The sequence below is a fragment of the Kogia breviceps genome, chromosome 3, assembly GCF_026419965.1.
Source record: "Kogia breviceps isolate mKogBre1 chromosome 3, mKogBre1 haplotype 1, whole genome shotgun sequence".
Classification (NCBI taxonomy): domain Eukaryota; kingdom Metazoa; phylum Chordata; class Mammalia; order Artiodactyla; family Physeteridae; genus Kogia; species Kogia breviceps.
Window position 1 is genome coordinate 63,620,564 of NC_081312.1, and position 14,600 is coordinate 63,635,163.

General features: G+C 36.4%; 1 protein-coding gene across 8 annotated transcripts in view; it reads left to right on the plus strand.

Moving 5' to 3' along the window:
• Positions 1-14,600, plus strand: part of RALGAPA1 (Ral GTPase activating protein catalytic subunit alpha 1) — a 236,799-nt gene that overhangs the window by 67,616 nt on the left and 154,583 nt on the right. For all 8 annotated transcript variants that reach the window (XM_059056514.2, XM_067028578.1, XM_067028577.1 and 5 more), the window contains exons 5-10: positions 1,067-1,110; positions 2,534-2,711; positions 5,178-5,293; positions 8,452-8,590; positions 9,610-9,818; positions 12,482-12,721. In XM_059056514.2, the coding sequence (XP_058912497.1) occupies positions 1,067-1,110; positions 2,534-2,711; positions 5,178-5,293; positions 8,452-8,590; positions 9,610-9,818; positions 12,482-12,721 (926 nt within the window). The remainder of the gene's footprint in view (positions 1-1,066; positions 1,111-2,533; positions 2,712-5,177; positions 5,294-8,451; positions 8,591-9,609; positions 9,819-12,481; positions 12,722-14,600) is intronic.

Here is a 14,600-nt window from a genome sequence, read left to right on the forward strand (position 1 = left end):
AGGATCACACATATGTCCTGGCAGAATCTAGATTCAACACAGAATCCTATTTCACATATAAATAAATATTTAAGTTCCATCCTGTGTAATTCTCAAATCCTTTGTTTTCTTCTTCTTCAGTGCTTCCTGAAGATCATTCTTCCCTGGCAATGTTAGCTATTTTTATAGATACTGTTTATCAAGTTGAAGTTCTCTTCTGTCCTGCTTTGATGAGGGTTTTTAATCATGCATGGGCATTGTATTTTGTCAGATGCTTTTTCTTCTACTGACATGATCATAGGCAGCATTATTAGTGGTTTTGTCATTTATTCTATTAATATTGTGTATTTCACAAATTGCTTTTCAAATGTTAAACCAACTTTGCATCCCTGAGATAAATCCCAATTGGTTACCATTTCTATATAGTCTTTTTATGACATTGCTAATTTTAGTTTGCTAATAATTTATTAAAGATTTTTGCCTCTGTGTTTATGAGGAAAATTGAACACTGTAGTGTTCCTTTGTGAGGTCTTTGTCTGGCTTTATTATCAAGATAATAATAGCCATGTACATAGATTGGGAAGTGTTCCCTCCTTTATTTTCTGAAAGAGTCTGTGAACAATTGATACTACATCGTTTTAAAATATTTGATAGAATTCACAAAGCCATTTAGAGTTAGGCTTTTCTTTGTGAGGAGATTTGTAATTGCTACTTTATATTCCTTTTTTGAGTCAGTTTGGATAATTTGTATCTTTCTAGGAATTTGTCTTTCATTAACACTGCCTAATTTGTTGGTGTAAAGTTGTTCAGGTTACTCTTTTATAATCTTTTCATTCCTATAGGGTCAGTAGTGATGTCCCCTCTTTCATTTCTGGATTTAGTAATTTGTGTCCCTTTTGTGTTAAAAAAGGTGACTTCTTATATGCCCTTCTGTCCCAAGATTATGGCCAGAGGGATGTTAAGGTCACCAAGAATAATTTGGAGGTTGCCAAGGACTTGTTTTTAAAGTGTTTTCAAGTCTGACCGAGAACTCTGACATTTAGAAGCAAATAAGATATGAATGTTTAAAATCATGTTTTCTTTTCAGGATTGATTTTAAAGAAACTACTACACACAGGAAACTCCTTGAAGGTATAATGTAATTATATTTCTCTTCTATGGCTTTTTTAAAACTGAGTAAAGCATTCAGTCAGTTGCTGTACTGCCTACATCAACTTTTTCCTAAATAATGTTGAATAATCTTCAGTTCCCTTAATTGAAGTGAATTCACTTAAAAAACAACATAGTCAGTATGCATGAGGCTGACCAGGCTATTGAAAAACTTTTGTAGTTTTACCACTGCATGGATTTATTCAGCAGAAATACAGTCACCTCTCCATATCCATGGGTTCCACATCCATGCCATCCATGCCAGTTCCATGTAAGGGACTTGAGCGTCTGCTGATTTTGGTATACGTGGTGGGGGAGGTCCTGGAAGCAACACCCCCCTTAGATACTGAGGGACAACTGTAGTTTGCTCTGTGGTCCCCAGAAGACAAAAATTATTTAGCCATTCAACAAATTATTCTTCATTTTATCATAGCTATTGTTAGATGTAGAGGGAAGTAGGGCATCTATTAAAAAATGGTTTTGTTTCTTTTTATTTTTTTTTCCCTTTTCATTATCTCATTGTGCTGTGGTAAGAAAAGCTACCCAGTCCAAAAGTATCTTGGTATAGGTTGGATAAAAGTATCATATAGTAGGTACTTTTGGTGTCAAGGCTTGGGTATAGCAGTACAAAGGGATAAGCTTTCCTACATCTTTGTCCTGTTTCTAACTAAACTGTGAGGGTAGCAGCAGTTGAATAGCTTTGGCAGTGGCTGTTTGCAAAGCTACCAGTGAGGTTAGGTTACTGAAGAACTTTGTGTTTTACTGGGAGATTTGAAGTTTCCTCTATTTTCTCCTCTTCTCTTCCCGGAAGACCATTCCCTTGATTTAAATATGTATTTTCTGTGTATGGGGCATTGTTCTAGTTGCTTAAAAATGCAGTTAAGAGGCCAGAACTCCTGCTTTGCCCTTTGGAAGCAAATTAAGTAAATGAGATAATTTCAGACTGATAATCTTTTTAAGGTCAAGAGCATTGAGTTAGCAGTGTATCAGGATCCCCATGACCATTCCTCCTTTTACCAAACTCATTATAGCAAGGAATAGTCATTGCCCTCTCTCCTTGCTTCTTAGATTAGAGTGGTGATGATGGGAAGGAGGGAAGTAAATAAGAAGGAAATGATTTTGACTTTTTACAAATGGAAGTTATAGCATAAATAGATTATCTGATGGCTTTAGATAGAGACCAAGTTATTTTGTTCAAAATCCATAAATTTAGATTTATAAATAATGAGGGTTCAGTAAATTGTCATGGTTATAATTCTCTCTCCATCTCCCTCCTTCCTTCCTTTTCTTCCTCTCCTTTACAGAGTATCATTTGGTAATCATTTTCTAGAGAATTTTGGCCTGAAAGGAAGAAAGTATTTCCATTTTAAATAAAAATACTGTTTTTCATTTTATTTCATTTTAGATTAGGCGGGAAGGTGTTCGTCTTTTCTTATTATGGTTGCAAGCTCTTCAGAATAACTGTAGCAAAGAACAGCTTTGGATGTTTTCATGTTTAATCCCTGGATTTTCAGCACCACAATCTGAATATGGACCTCGAACTTTAGATAATCTCATTAATCCTCCACTCAACCTTCAAGAAAGTAAGATTCGTAAGATCTTTTCCATCATTAATTTAAAAATTTCTGTGTAGTTTGTTAATAGATATTTTTAAATGTCTGTACCTTTTTAAAAAATTATTTTATTTATTTATTTATTTTTGGCTGCATTTGATCTTTGTTGCTGCGCGTGGGCTTTCTCTAGTTGTGTCAAGCAGGAGCTACTCTTCATTGCAGTGGCTTCTCTTTTGGGGGAGCATGGGCTCTAGGCACGCAGGCTTCAGTAGTTGTGGCACACAGACTCGGTAGCTGTGGCTCGCGGGTTCTAGAGCACAGGCTCAGTAGTTGTGGTGCATGGGCTTAGTTGCTCCATGACATGTTGGATCTTCCCGGACCAGGGCTCAAACCCATGTCCCCTGCATTGGCAGGTGAATTCTTAAGCACTGCGCCAACAGGGAAGTCCCTGTACATTTTTAACTGGATAATCCAAGGCCATGTTTTTAAATGTAGGTTTTATAAAACCAAACTCACAGATACAGAGAAGGGATTAGTGGTTGCCAGAGGGGTGGGGGGTAGGGGTTGAAGGTGGGCAGAATGGGTGAAGGAGATCAAGAGGTACAAACTTCTAGTCATAAAGTAAATAAGTCATAGGGATGTAATGTACAGCATGGGGACTGTAGTCGATAATATTTTGCAACTTTTTAAGTTGCTAAGAAAATAAATATTAGAAGTTCTTATCACAAGAAACAATTTTTTTGTAATTTTGTGTGGTCACAGATTGGGGTGATCATTTTGCAGTGCATACAAATGTTGAATCATTATGTCATATGCCTGAAACTTGTATAATGTTATATGTCAATTATACTTCAGTAAAAAAGTACATAAATAAACATTTAAAAAATAACATGTAGCTTTTATCATCCAGGTATAATGAGACCAACAGATCAGGAGATGATTGCCATTAAAAAGATAGTTTGTTACTCATGTTCCCAGGATTGTGCCACACCAGGGAGGGTGGCCACACAGGGAAGCACCAGGGTTAGTCGGGCGTGGCAGGGGCTTGAGGGGTAGGGGTGGGTATCATGGGCAAGAGCCCTTTTGTGGTTTCTGTAGGCAGGAATGCGTGAAGCAGGATGAGCAAGTTGAAGATTGGCTAGTTTGGATAATTTTAGTAGGCTCTGGGGCATAGGGGTTGTCTCTGGTTGTCTGGTACTTAGCCCTGGGGGTCATTAGGTTAGGGAACTAGTAAGTAACCCTGAGTGTGAGAGCCCAGCAGAGTAAGTGGTAGAGATATGGGCTCCCCGTTGTTTGGTTTGCATATGAAAGGCAAACTCTCTGGCCCATAGTTTTCTCTAGGAATTAGCTAGCCCTGGGAGGGACTTTCTCACAAGGGCTTGCAAGACCCCTGATATCAAAGTATTAGAAACATGTTTAGGGCTTCCCTGGTGGCGCAGTGGTTGGGAGTCCGCCTGCCGATGCGGGAGACGCGGGTTCGTGCCCTGGTCCGGGAGGATCCCACATGCCGCGGAGCGGCTGGGCCCGTGGGCCATGGCCGCTGGGCCTGCGCGTCCGGAGCCTGTGCTCCGCGGCGGGGGAGGCCACAGCAGTGAGAGGCCCGCATACCGCAAAAAAAAAAAAAATGAAACATGTTTAATACAGGCCATTTACATTTACCTTTAATATTGAATTTTCATGTATCAGCTTGTATCCTTGTGTTAATTAGGATGTACATTGAAGTACAAGTGTGTTTTACTTTGTGCAAAGGACTAAAAAAAAATCCATCTCTTGGGGCTTAATTACTTGGCTGCTGTTTACTGGGAAATAGGTTTAGCGACCTGCCTGTGCTAAACCAGGTACTGGTTGTGTTGCCTGGGAAATATTTAAGAAAATTTAGCTAGTTGTGGGTTGATTTTCTTGAATTTGCTTTTGTTACAATCAGTGTTTTTGCATATGTGAAAAGTTTAAAAATGTGAAAGTTTCTTATTTTACAAGTGGACTTTCATAATCAAGAAACTAAGATGCTAATTTCTTTTTCTTTTTGAGAGGGAAATAGTATTTCATCCTTTGAATAAAGGGGCTACCTTAAAGAGTAAGCATGGTCATTACCTAGAGTAATCAGATTTTTCTTTAATTGATGAATAAGCACATTATTATTAACATTTCTCATCGTATTTATGGAATTTTGTGGACACTCATTCTGATTTTTAAAATATCACGAGCAGTTGTTTTTCAGGTGAGACATTATTCACTCTTAATCCCTCAATATCTGTCCATCCCTGTGCCACATTTCCTCAATCAAGGGTTCATGAAACAGTTGATTATTAAAGTTTATGGTTTTTGTGATGGGCTATCAGGATGACCTCAGATTTATTTCAAATTTCAATCATCAGAATGTTTTCAAGCAGTATTCTTTGCTTATCTGTTTTGTAGTTAAATTTTATTTGGGCCATATTATCATATTGTTAAATTTGTTTTGTAATTATACTAAACTTTTCTTTTGTCTTCGGATAGCTCAAGTCACTATAGAAGAAATCACTCCGCTTGTCCCCCCACAATCAGGAGATAAAGGACAAGAAGATCTAACAAGCTATTTTCTTGAAGCACTTTTAAAATATATAGTAATTCAGGTATGTGTCATCTTCTTTTATATCACCCTCCTTACTCTCCTGTGGGTAATTCATTTTTCCCCCCTTACTATTATTCCGTCACAGTAAATATTTGCTTATTTTCCTGAAGGAGAAGTAACAAATTTTTACTTTTTTTTTTAAGTAAATAAATTTATTTATTTTTGGCTGTGTTGGGTCTTCGTTGCTGTGCACGGGCTTTCTCTAGTTGCGGCGAGCAGGGGCTACTCTGTTGCGGTGCGTGGGCTTCTTACCGTAGTGGCTTCTGTTGTTGTGGAGCATGGGCTCTAGGCCCGTGGGCTCAGTAGCTGTGGCACACAGACTTAGTTGTTCTGCGGCCTGTGGGATCTTCCCGGACCAGGGCTCAGACCCATGTCCCTTGCATTGGCGGGCAGATTCTTAACCACTGTGCCACTAGGGAAGTCACAGATTTTTACTTTTGAAAATAGATGTTAGTATACCCTTCCTGAAATAAAAATCACTGGAGAGATTATGAATCTCTTAGAAAGGGAGCTGAAGAGAGAAATTTTTATAGTAGACTTTTTTATGTGTATATACCTTCTTATGTGAGTCAGTTGGATTTACTTTCTAATCTTTTCATTTATAATCAGCAGCTATGGTACTTTAAATGAAAAACTGTTTGATTTAGGGATCAATCTGCCTAGAGGCAGCAACTGGGGAGGTGGACTAAGGGTGAGGTGGGGGATGGGGGAATGTAATTTACATTTAATCCTACTTGTACTTTTAAAATTTCTAGGTGCATGTAGTTTGGTGTTTTTTTTTTTTTGTTTTAAAGACTTATTTATTTATTTATCTATATCTATTTATTTATTTATTGGCTGCATTGGGTCTTAATTGTGGCACAAGGGATCTTCGTTGAGGCACGTGAGATGTTTCATTGCGGTGCACAGGCTTCTCTCTAGTTGCAGCGTGAGGGGTTTTTTTTCTCTCCCTAGTTGTGGTGCGCAGGCTCCAGGGCTTGTGGGCTCTGTAGTTCACAGCTCGAGGGCTCTCCAGTTGAGGCGCGCAAGTCAGTAATTGTGGCATGCAGGCCTAGTTGCCCTGCAGCATGTGGGATCTTAGTTCCCTGACCAGATTTCAAACCCACGTCCCCTGCATTGTAAGGCAGATTCTTTACCACTGGACCACCAGGGAAGTCCTTAGGTATGTGTATTTTGTAAGGTAACCTATTCATCTCTATATATGAAATGTGAATATCCTTATTGATGAAAACACTTTTGGCATATACACATTTCTTGTAACTGTTCCAAACACAAAAGTTCCTTGTGCCTCAGAAACAAACATTATGAAGTTAATTTGGATCCTGAACGAGATTGCCAGGGTTTGAATACTGACTCTACATCTTATTGATAGTGTGACTTTTGGCAAATTACTTAACCTTTCTGTGCTTAAAGTAGAGATAAAAAATAATACCTATCCCATTCTGGTGTTGGGGCTTAAGTAATTAGTGCATAGTACTTAGAATGAACAAGTGCATGCCATATAGTAAGTATTCAGTGGTGGGTAGTTACTGTTACTGTGATTATTACCAGTTTTTCTTTAAAAAAAACTTTTGTACTTCATGTGGATTTTTAAACTTGTTTTACTGGTTTATTGAGATACATTTGACATACAGTAAACTGTAATGTCCGAAAAGTACAATTTGATAAATCTCATTACATGTATACAACCATGAAACTATCACTACAATCAAGATAATGAACATATCTATCACCCCTAAAAGTTCTCAGATCCCTCTGTAATCCACCCTTCTCTACCTGCCCCGCCCCCCATCATCCCATCCCCAGGCAACTTTAACCTGATTGCTTTCACTGTCGTTTGCATTTTCTGATAAATGGAATCGTATGGTACCTCCTTTTACCTTTTTTTTTTTTTTTTTTTTGGTTCGGCTTCTCTGTTTTTTAAGCGTAATTATTTTAAAAATCATATTATTGTATGTATCAATAGTGTGGTCCCTTTTATTGCTGAGTAGCTTTTCATTGTATGGATGTACTATGATTTGTTATTCAGTCACCTGTTGATGGTAATGTGAGTTGTTTCCAATTTTTGGCTATTACCAATAAAACTGGTATGAATATTGGTAAACAAGTCTGTGTGAATATAAACTTTCTTTTCCCTTGGGTAAATACCTAGTAGTGGAATGGCTGGGTTGTATGGTAGGCATATTTTGACTTTTTAAGACACTGCCAAATAGTTTACCAAATGGTTGTAGCTTTTTGTATTCCACCAGCAATTATGAGACTTAAAGTTGCTTCATATCCTCACCAACAGTTGATATGGTCAGTCTGTAATTTTAGCCATTCTAAAGTTAGTGTGTAGCAGTAGCTCACAGTGGTACACTCTGGGCCTTTACTATCCTCCTACTTACATATCTTCCTCACCCTACTGGAATTTTCACACCCTGTATTTTACAACTGTGTCCCCTTTTGTTTACTCCCTTCTACACTTATGGATACTGTTCTCAGCCCTCTCAGACTCCCCATTGGGCTACTGCCTCTGTTATACCCCCTTCATGGATGCCTCCTATGGTCAGGCTCTGATCACCTGCACTTGACTGCCACTATTTCATACCTTCTCTTCCTTCCTCTCACATATGCATATTTTGTATGACTTTTAGGCTGAATTATTCAGGAAGTGGGAAAGAGGAAAGAACATTAGCAGCTTTGTCAGTAGTAGAGCCGAGTTTTAAGTCAACTTTGACAGTTTTCCAGAGCACATTTTAACTTACAAGATTTTTGAAAGATAACATGTATCCTTGACCTTTGAACAATATAGGTCCACTTATACACAGATTTTTTTTCAATAAATATGATCTACAGTACTACACAATCCACTGTTGGTTGAATCTGCAGATATGGAGGGCTGACTGTAAAGTTACACATGGATTTTCAAGTGCACGCGCAGGGTCAGCACCCCAACCCCTGAGTTATTCAAGGGTCAACTGTATAATGCATTTGCATGGCACTAGACCACTTTTTATATGTATATATATATATATGTACATACACATATATATTTAGCTGTATATCTTTGCAGTGTAACAGTTTAATTTATTGCTTAAGTAACCTTTTACAAGCTTGTTTATAGCAGCTAATAATTTCTTTCTCTTGGAATGATTCTAACTGTTTGTTTAATTTTAGGTAAAAAGTTTAGAATGGAAGAACAAAGAAAACCAAGAAAGAGGATTTTCATTTTTGTTTTCACATTTTAAGAAATATTACTTGCCTTATATTTTTCCAAACATCTGTAAGGAGAATAGTTTATATCATCCTGTACTTGGTAGGTAGTCTTTGGAATTTTCTAAAATATTACACATAAAAATAAAACATTCCTTAGTGTAAAGTTAGCATTTGTTACCTGCAGAAAACTGATAACATTTAATTTATATTGATTAGTTGGAGATATTATACCGTGATTCATACTGAAAGTGCAGTTTTATTAGTAGAAAGTTTTCATTGAGAGTGAAGAGATTTTTAAAAAACTTAGTCTCTGGATATCACCTACTGGAGAAGTTAGCCTACCAGAAATATTTATGATTATAAATTAAACTTAATTCTAATGTTTGGTATGATCTTTTAACCATGTTATAAATATTTTCAAAGGTCCCTCTGGGTTCAGTTTCTATGTCTTTTGCAAATTCTGTATGAATAATTACATTGTCATATATTCTGATCATATCTTGTCCAGTATTTAGTGACTGTGCCAAAGTGTCTGTTGGAATCTTGAAGCTATAGCCTCAAGGACAGCCCTGGGTTAGAAGTAGACCTCTGCCATGTATAGAAGGCATTGACAGGCTGTATGTGGAAGTGTCCTTTTTGCACAAAGATGTTTCTATTTTAAGCTCTGCCAGGATTAGGCAGCTAATAAGCTTAGGCAAAGCCATTAGAGCTAGTAGAAATGATTTAAATTAGAGTAGCAAACCTTTACCATTGCGAATAATATTTGCTTTAAAAATAATTTTGCTGTAAAAATTCTCATAGTTTGTATTATGTCAAAATATGTATTTCAGACTTAGGTTAATTGAAGTAAGGTCTCATTAATTTTAAATGGCTCTGGAAGTTCCTTTGTACTTTTAATGATTTTTTTAATGATATTTTGCAAAAAGACATGTTTCCGTATATCAGCTGTATATGGTTCAGTCTTCTAGATCTCATGCTAATACCTAGCAAATTATTTTAAAATGTACAAATTCTGTTTCTTAAACCAGAACATTATCACAGTGTTTTCTCAAATATTTAAAAACATAGATTTATCTAAGCATAATTCCTTTATTTTGGTTTTCGTTTTATTTTGCATAGATATCCCACAGATGAGACCAAAGCCACATTATGTCATGATAAAGAAGGATGCTGAAACCAATGAAGCAATCTATTGTACAAAGGAGCCTTTCATTAAGGCTCGTGTTATTGTCATTCGTTGGCTGGTTTCATTCTGGCTGGAGCCAAAGCCACGTACAGGACCTCATATTCCTGGGATGGAAGGTGAAGTCTTGCCAAAGAATATTCAGGTAATACACACATAGAGTAAGCTTTTTTTTAAATATAAATTTATTTATTTTATTTATTTATTTTTGTCTGTGTTGGGTCTTCATTGCTGTGCGCAGGCATTCTGTAGTTGCGGCGAGGGGGGGTGCTACTCATTGTTCCAGTGCTCGGGCTTCTCATTGCAGTGGCTTCTCTTGTTGCGGAGCACAGGCTCCAGGCGTGAGGGCTTCAGTAGTTGCAGCATGCAGGCTCAGTAGTTGTGGCTTACGGGCTCTAGAGAACAGGCTCAGTAGTTGTGGTGCATGGGCTTAATTGCTCTGCAGCTTGTGGGATCTAACTGGACCAGAGATTGAACCCATGTCCCCTGCACTGGCAGGCGGATTCTTAACCACTGTGCCACCAGGGAAGCCCTAGAGTAAGCTTCTTAAAGTTAGACATGGCTTTAGGGATTTGTCCACTGATTTCAGTTGCCTTACTTGTAGAACACATTTAAAACAAATAATAATGATATTTTCTTTGTATAAATGTATTTTATAAATCTGACTTTTAACAATTATTATAGAACCAATAGTTTTCTTAATAAAAAAATAAAACCTGTAAGGTATAGAAGATAATTTCAGTCACATACAAGTCTCAGCTTATTTCTATATTTTATGTTAATTGTAGAGTACTAAAAACATCCTGAATTGTACAAATAAAAGTATTCTGAATTGTGCAAATTCTTGCAGTTGGAAACAATTTGCAATCAAATGACCTTCATAGTTCATTTTAGATTTCTAGGTATTCGCAGAGTGCTGTTTTAAAGTCCTGTCTCCATCTCATGTCACCTCTTTTCACGAAGAATACTGACTCTAGAAATGCAATGTAAAGTTACACAGCTATACTATGGAAGGACTAATATTTAAAATTCTATTATTTTTAATTAAACCATTTCCCTCTTTTTCACACTTCTTTTTCACTTTCCTCTCTCAATGTGCGTTTTTTCCTGAAATTGTCTATATTGCACTGTTTTTTAAACTATTTTTGTTTTCCTTTTCTCAGATTTCCTCATTTAGTTTTTAAAATATTTTATACATGTGTGCTTTTTATATAACTTCTTAAATCCTTCAAAAATTAAGTGGAGGTATAAAGTGTGTTCATTAGTGTTCAGAAAATTTGACTTATATCCCCCCTGGCCTTTTATTTATCTGTAGCAGATTATGTGATGTGTTTTCCTCAAAATGTTGTTCTAGATTCTCTACAAAGCATGTAGAAACTCTCAAGCAGAACTATTTTATCTTATCCCAGAGCTCGGTAAACTAAAAATAAGAGATTTTTTTAAATTGGGAAGCATATTTGCGATCATTTACATACTTACTTAAACTCTTTTATAGGTGACAAAACTGTGACCAAATATTGAATAATGTACCAGAAAGTAATTTATCATGCCACAGTATAGTGCTACTCCTATCATATCATGGTAGTAATTTCTTTATTACTGCCTTAAGCCTTTAACTTTTTCTCTAGGTTTAGCCATCATCTTCAGTCATGGTGAAAATTGTTACGTTATTAGAATGTAGAGTTTTCTAATATGTATTTTATTTTAGCTTCATTTCTACTTTTTCTGTCATTTTTCTTCTATTCCTTTTAAAAATTTATTTATTTATTTATTTATGGCTGTGTTGGGTCTTCATTGCTGCTCACAGGCTTTCTGCAGTTGCAGAGAGTGGGGGCTACTCTTTATTGCAGTGCGTGGACTTCTCATTGCAGTGGCTTCTCTTGTTGTGGAGCACAGGCTCTAGGCATGCAGGCTTCAGTAGTTTTGGCATGCAGGCTTCAGTAGTTGTGGCATGCAGGCTCAGTAATTGTGGTGCGTGGGCTCTAGTGCACAGGCTCAGTAGTTGTGGCACGTGGGCTTAGTTGCTCCATGGCATGTGGGATCTTCCTGGACCAGGGATCAAACCCCTGTCCCCTGTATTGGCAGGGCAGATCCTTAACCACTGCGCTACCAGGGAAGTCCTCCTTTGTTTTTTTTTTTCTTTGTGGTATGCGGGCCTCTCACTGTTGTGGCTTCTCCCGTTGAGGAGCACAGGCTCCTCTCCCGTTGCAAAGCACAGGCTCCGGATGCGCAGGCTCACCAGCCTTGGCTCACGGGCCCAGCCGCTCCGCGGCATGTGGGATCCTCCCGGACCAGGGCACAAACCCATGTCCCCTACATCGGCAGGCGGGGACTCTCAACCACTGTGCCACCAGGGAAGCGCCGCTCCTTTGTTTTTTTAAAGTTTTTTCCCACCAGGGAAGTCTTCCTTTGTATAATTTTTGTCTAAGGTAAAATAGAGATGAATTTACACATTAAAACTTACTGAACAAATATTCCAGAATTAAAGTATTTAGAGCTGAACTGACTCCATTTGGCATTATTCTTTTACCCAGTTTAATTAGTAACTTGTTTGTTCTGCAAACGTACTGAAAAATAAACTTAATTGAATAGATGATTAGTGAGTATCACTATATCACTTAGATATTAAGTTATTTGATTGCCATTTAACTATTTAGAACAGATTCTAAATGAAACTCTATGCATAGATTTTAAACAATGCTGTAAATTACTTATGGAATGCTTTGGATTTTGTCAGTATTTGCTATTTGAAGACAAAATATTGATTTAAATGGTTCTGATATTCTCCCCTTTTTGTTTTTATTTTAGAGAGCAGCTGCTAGTTTGGTATCCAGAGAAGAAAACAAAAATGATAATGCCGATAAAGCAGATAGAACTACAGAACCCGAGCAGTCTCATTCCAACACAAGCACTCTCACAGAGCGAGAACCTAGCTCTTCTAGTCTCTGTAGTATTGATGAAGAGCATCTCACAGACATTGAAATAGTTCGCAGAGTTTTTTCTTCTAAAAGAAGTAATGTAAACTTCGTCACAGAGATATTTCGTCAGGTAAAATACCTCCCAGTATTTTTAATTTGTAATATAGACTTTTGCTTTTAATATTGAATGTACTGACTTTAAGCTATTTAAAATTTATGTTTCATGGAAATGTTTTTTAAAGTTCATACTTAGTTTTTTGGTTTATTACATCTAATTCTTTAATATTTTTATTTATATTTTTAGTTTATGGTAACTTTAGTTTCATAATTATCCCCTCCCCTCCAATATTCCTTCTGTTATCAGAATAATTTTCTTAGTGACTCACTTTATGGTATGAAACTTTTCTTCCTACCATTCGATTAATAAATTATAGTAAAATTATGTTATCTTTTACTCTAAAATCAATAAAAAGTGGTTTATGAATATAAGAAGCAATGTTTTCATTGTCTTTATCCTCCCCTTGGAGGCTCAGTTTTGTCCTTTAAGGCATTCCAAAATTAAATTTGCTTAAGGCAGATATTATTTGGGGAATAAAATAAAGAAAGAGAGGGAAGGAAAACGAAAAAAAGCTATATCACATAAAGATAGCTAGAAATTCCTAAGTGCACGTTCTCAATTACATAAAAATTTTATGGGAAAATAAACCTTATGAAAACCAATCATTTGCTTTTAATAGCAAAGGTACTTAACTTTTGCAGGTAAACATCATTGAGTTTTGTAGCTGAAGGGGATCATTCAAGTCTCACAGCAAGTAAGTGGTAGATCCAGGACTAAGACTCCCAGATCCTGGTTCCCATGTCAGTGCTCTTTATTCTGTGCCACATTGCCTTCACATGCCAGGGAGCTCTCCAGGCAAAGCAGATTCTCATCTCCTACACGTTTATTGATATGTAAAAGAAAGCATGAGGCAGCATTAGCTTTGTCAATCTAAGTTAAAGAAACAAACTTGCTGTAGCATTTTGTCTAGCTTTGGCAGTGATTCTTAGTTACCAAGTTTAAGGTTTGTGTTGACAGAATATATGACAAATGTGAAAGGAAAGATATTTGACAAATATGGTTGGAATATTTGTGGGAAAATTTAAAGCTTAAAGAACTATTCAGGTTTTCTAGTTATCTAGTCAGCTTTAGTGTATTCATTTTTCTAGGAATTCGTTCATTACATTTGTTTTTAAATACATTCTCTTATAATCTTTTTAATCTCTGGAGCATTTATAGTCATGTTTCCCCTTGTCATTCCTATTAGTATTTGTTCCTTGTTTGTTTTTTTTCTTGATGATTCTTACCAGAGATTTATCAGTTTCATTAGTCTTCGCAAAGAATGAGCTTTTGGCTTTGTTGATCCTCTGTGTTTTATGTTTGTTTTCTCTTTTATTAATTTTTGCTCCTTGTTCTTTCTTTCTGCTTTTCTTGATTTTATTTGGTGGTTCTTTTCCTAGCTAATTAATTAGTGTCACATTTTTCTCATATAAGTATTTTTGAGGCTATTAATTTACCTCTTAATGCTGTTTTAGCTACAGTCTACAAACTTCCATGTATAGCATTTTTGTTATTATTCACTTTTGAAAATTTTCTAATTTTCATGTTAATATTTTCTTTGACCTATGAGTTATTTAGCAGTGTCTGTCTCCCAAACATATAAGATTTTTCTAGTTTTCTTTTTTCTTACAGATTTCTCATGTGATGCTCTTGGTCAGAGAATATAGTCTGTATAATCAGTATGTAGTCAGCCTCCATAAATGTCCTGTGTGTTAGAAGAGAATGTATTCTTTTCTGTGGAATTCATGATTATTAAAGTCTGGTAGATCAAGCTTATTATTGCATTAGTCAACTTTTCTACATTCTTAAGATTTTTGGTTAGCTGGACCTCACAGTTATGGAGAAGTGTGTGTTAAAATCTTATATTCTGATGGTGATTTGTCTATTTTTTTCTTTGTAGTTCTATAAATTT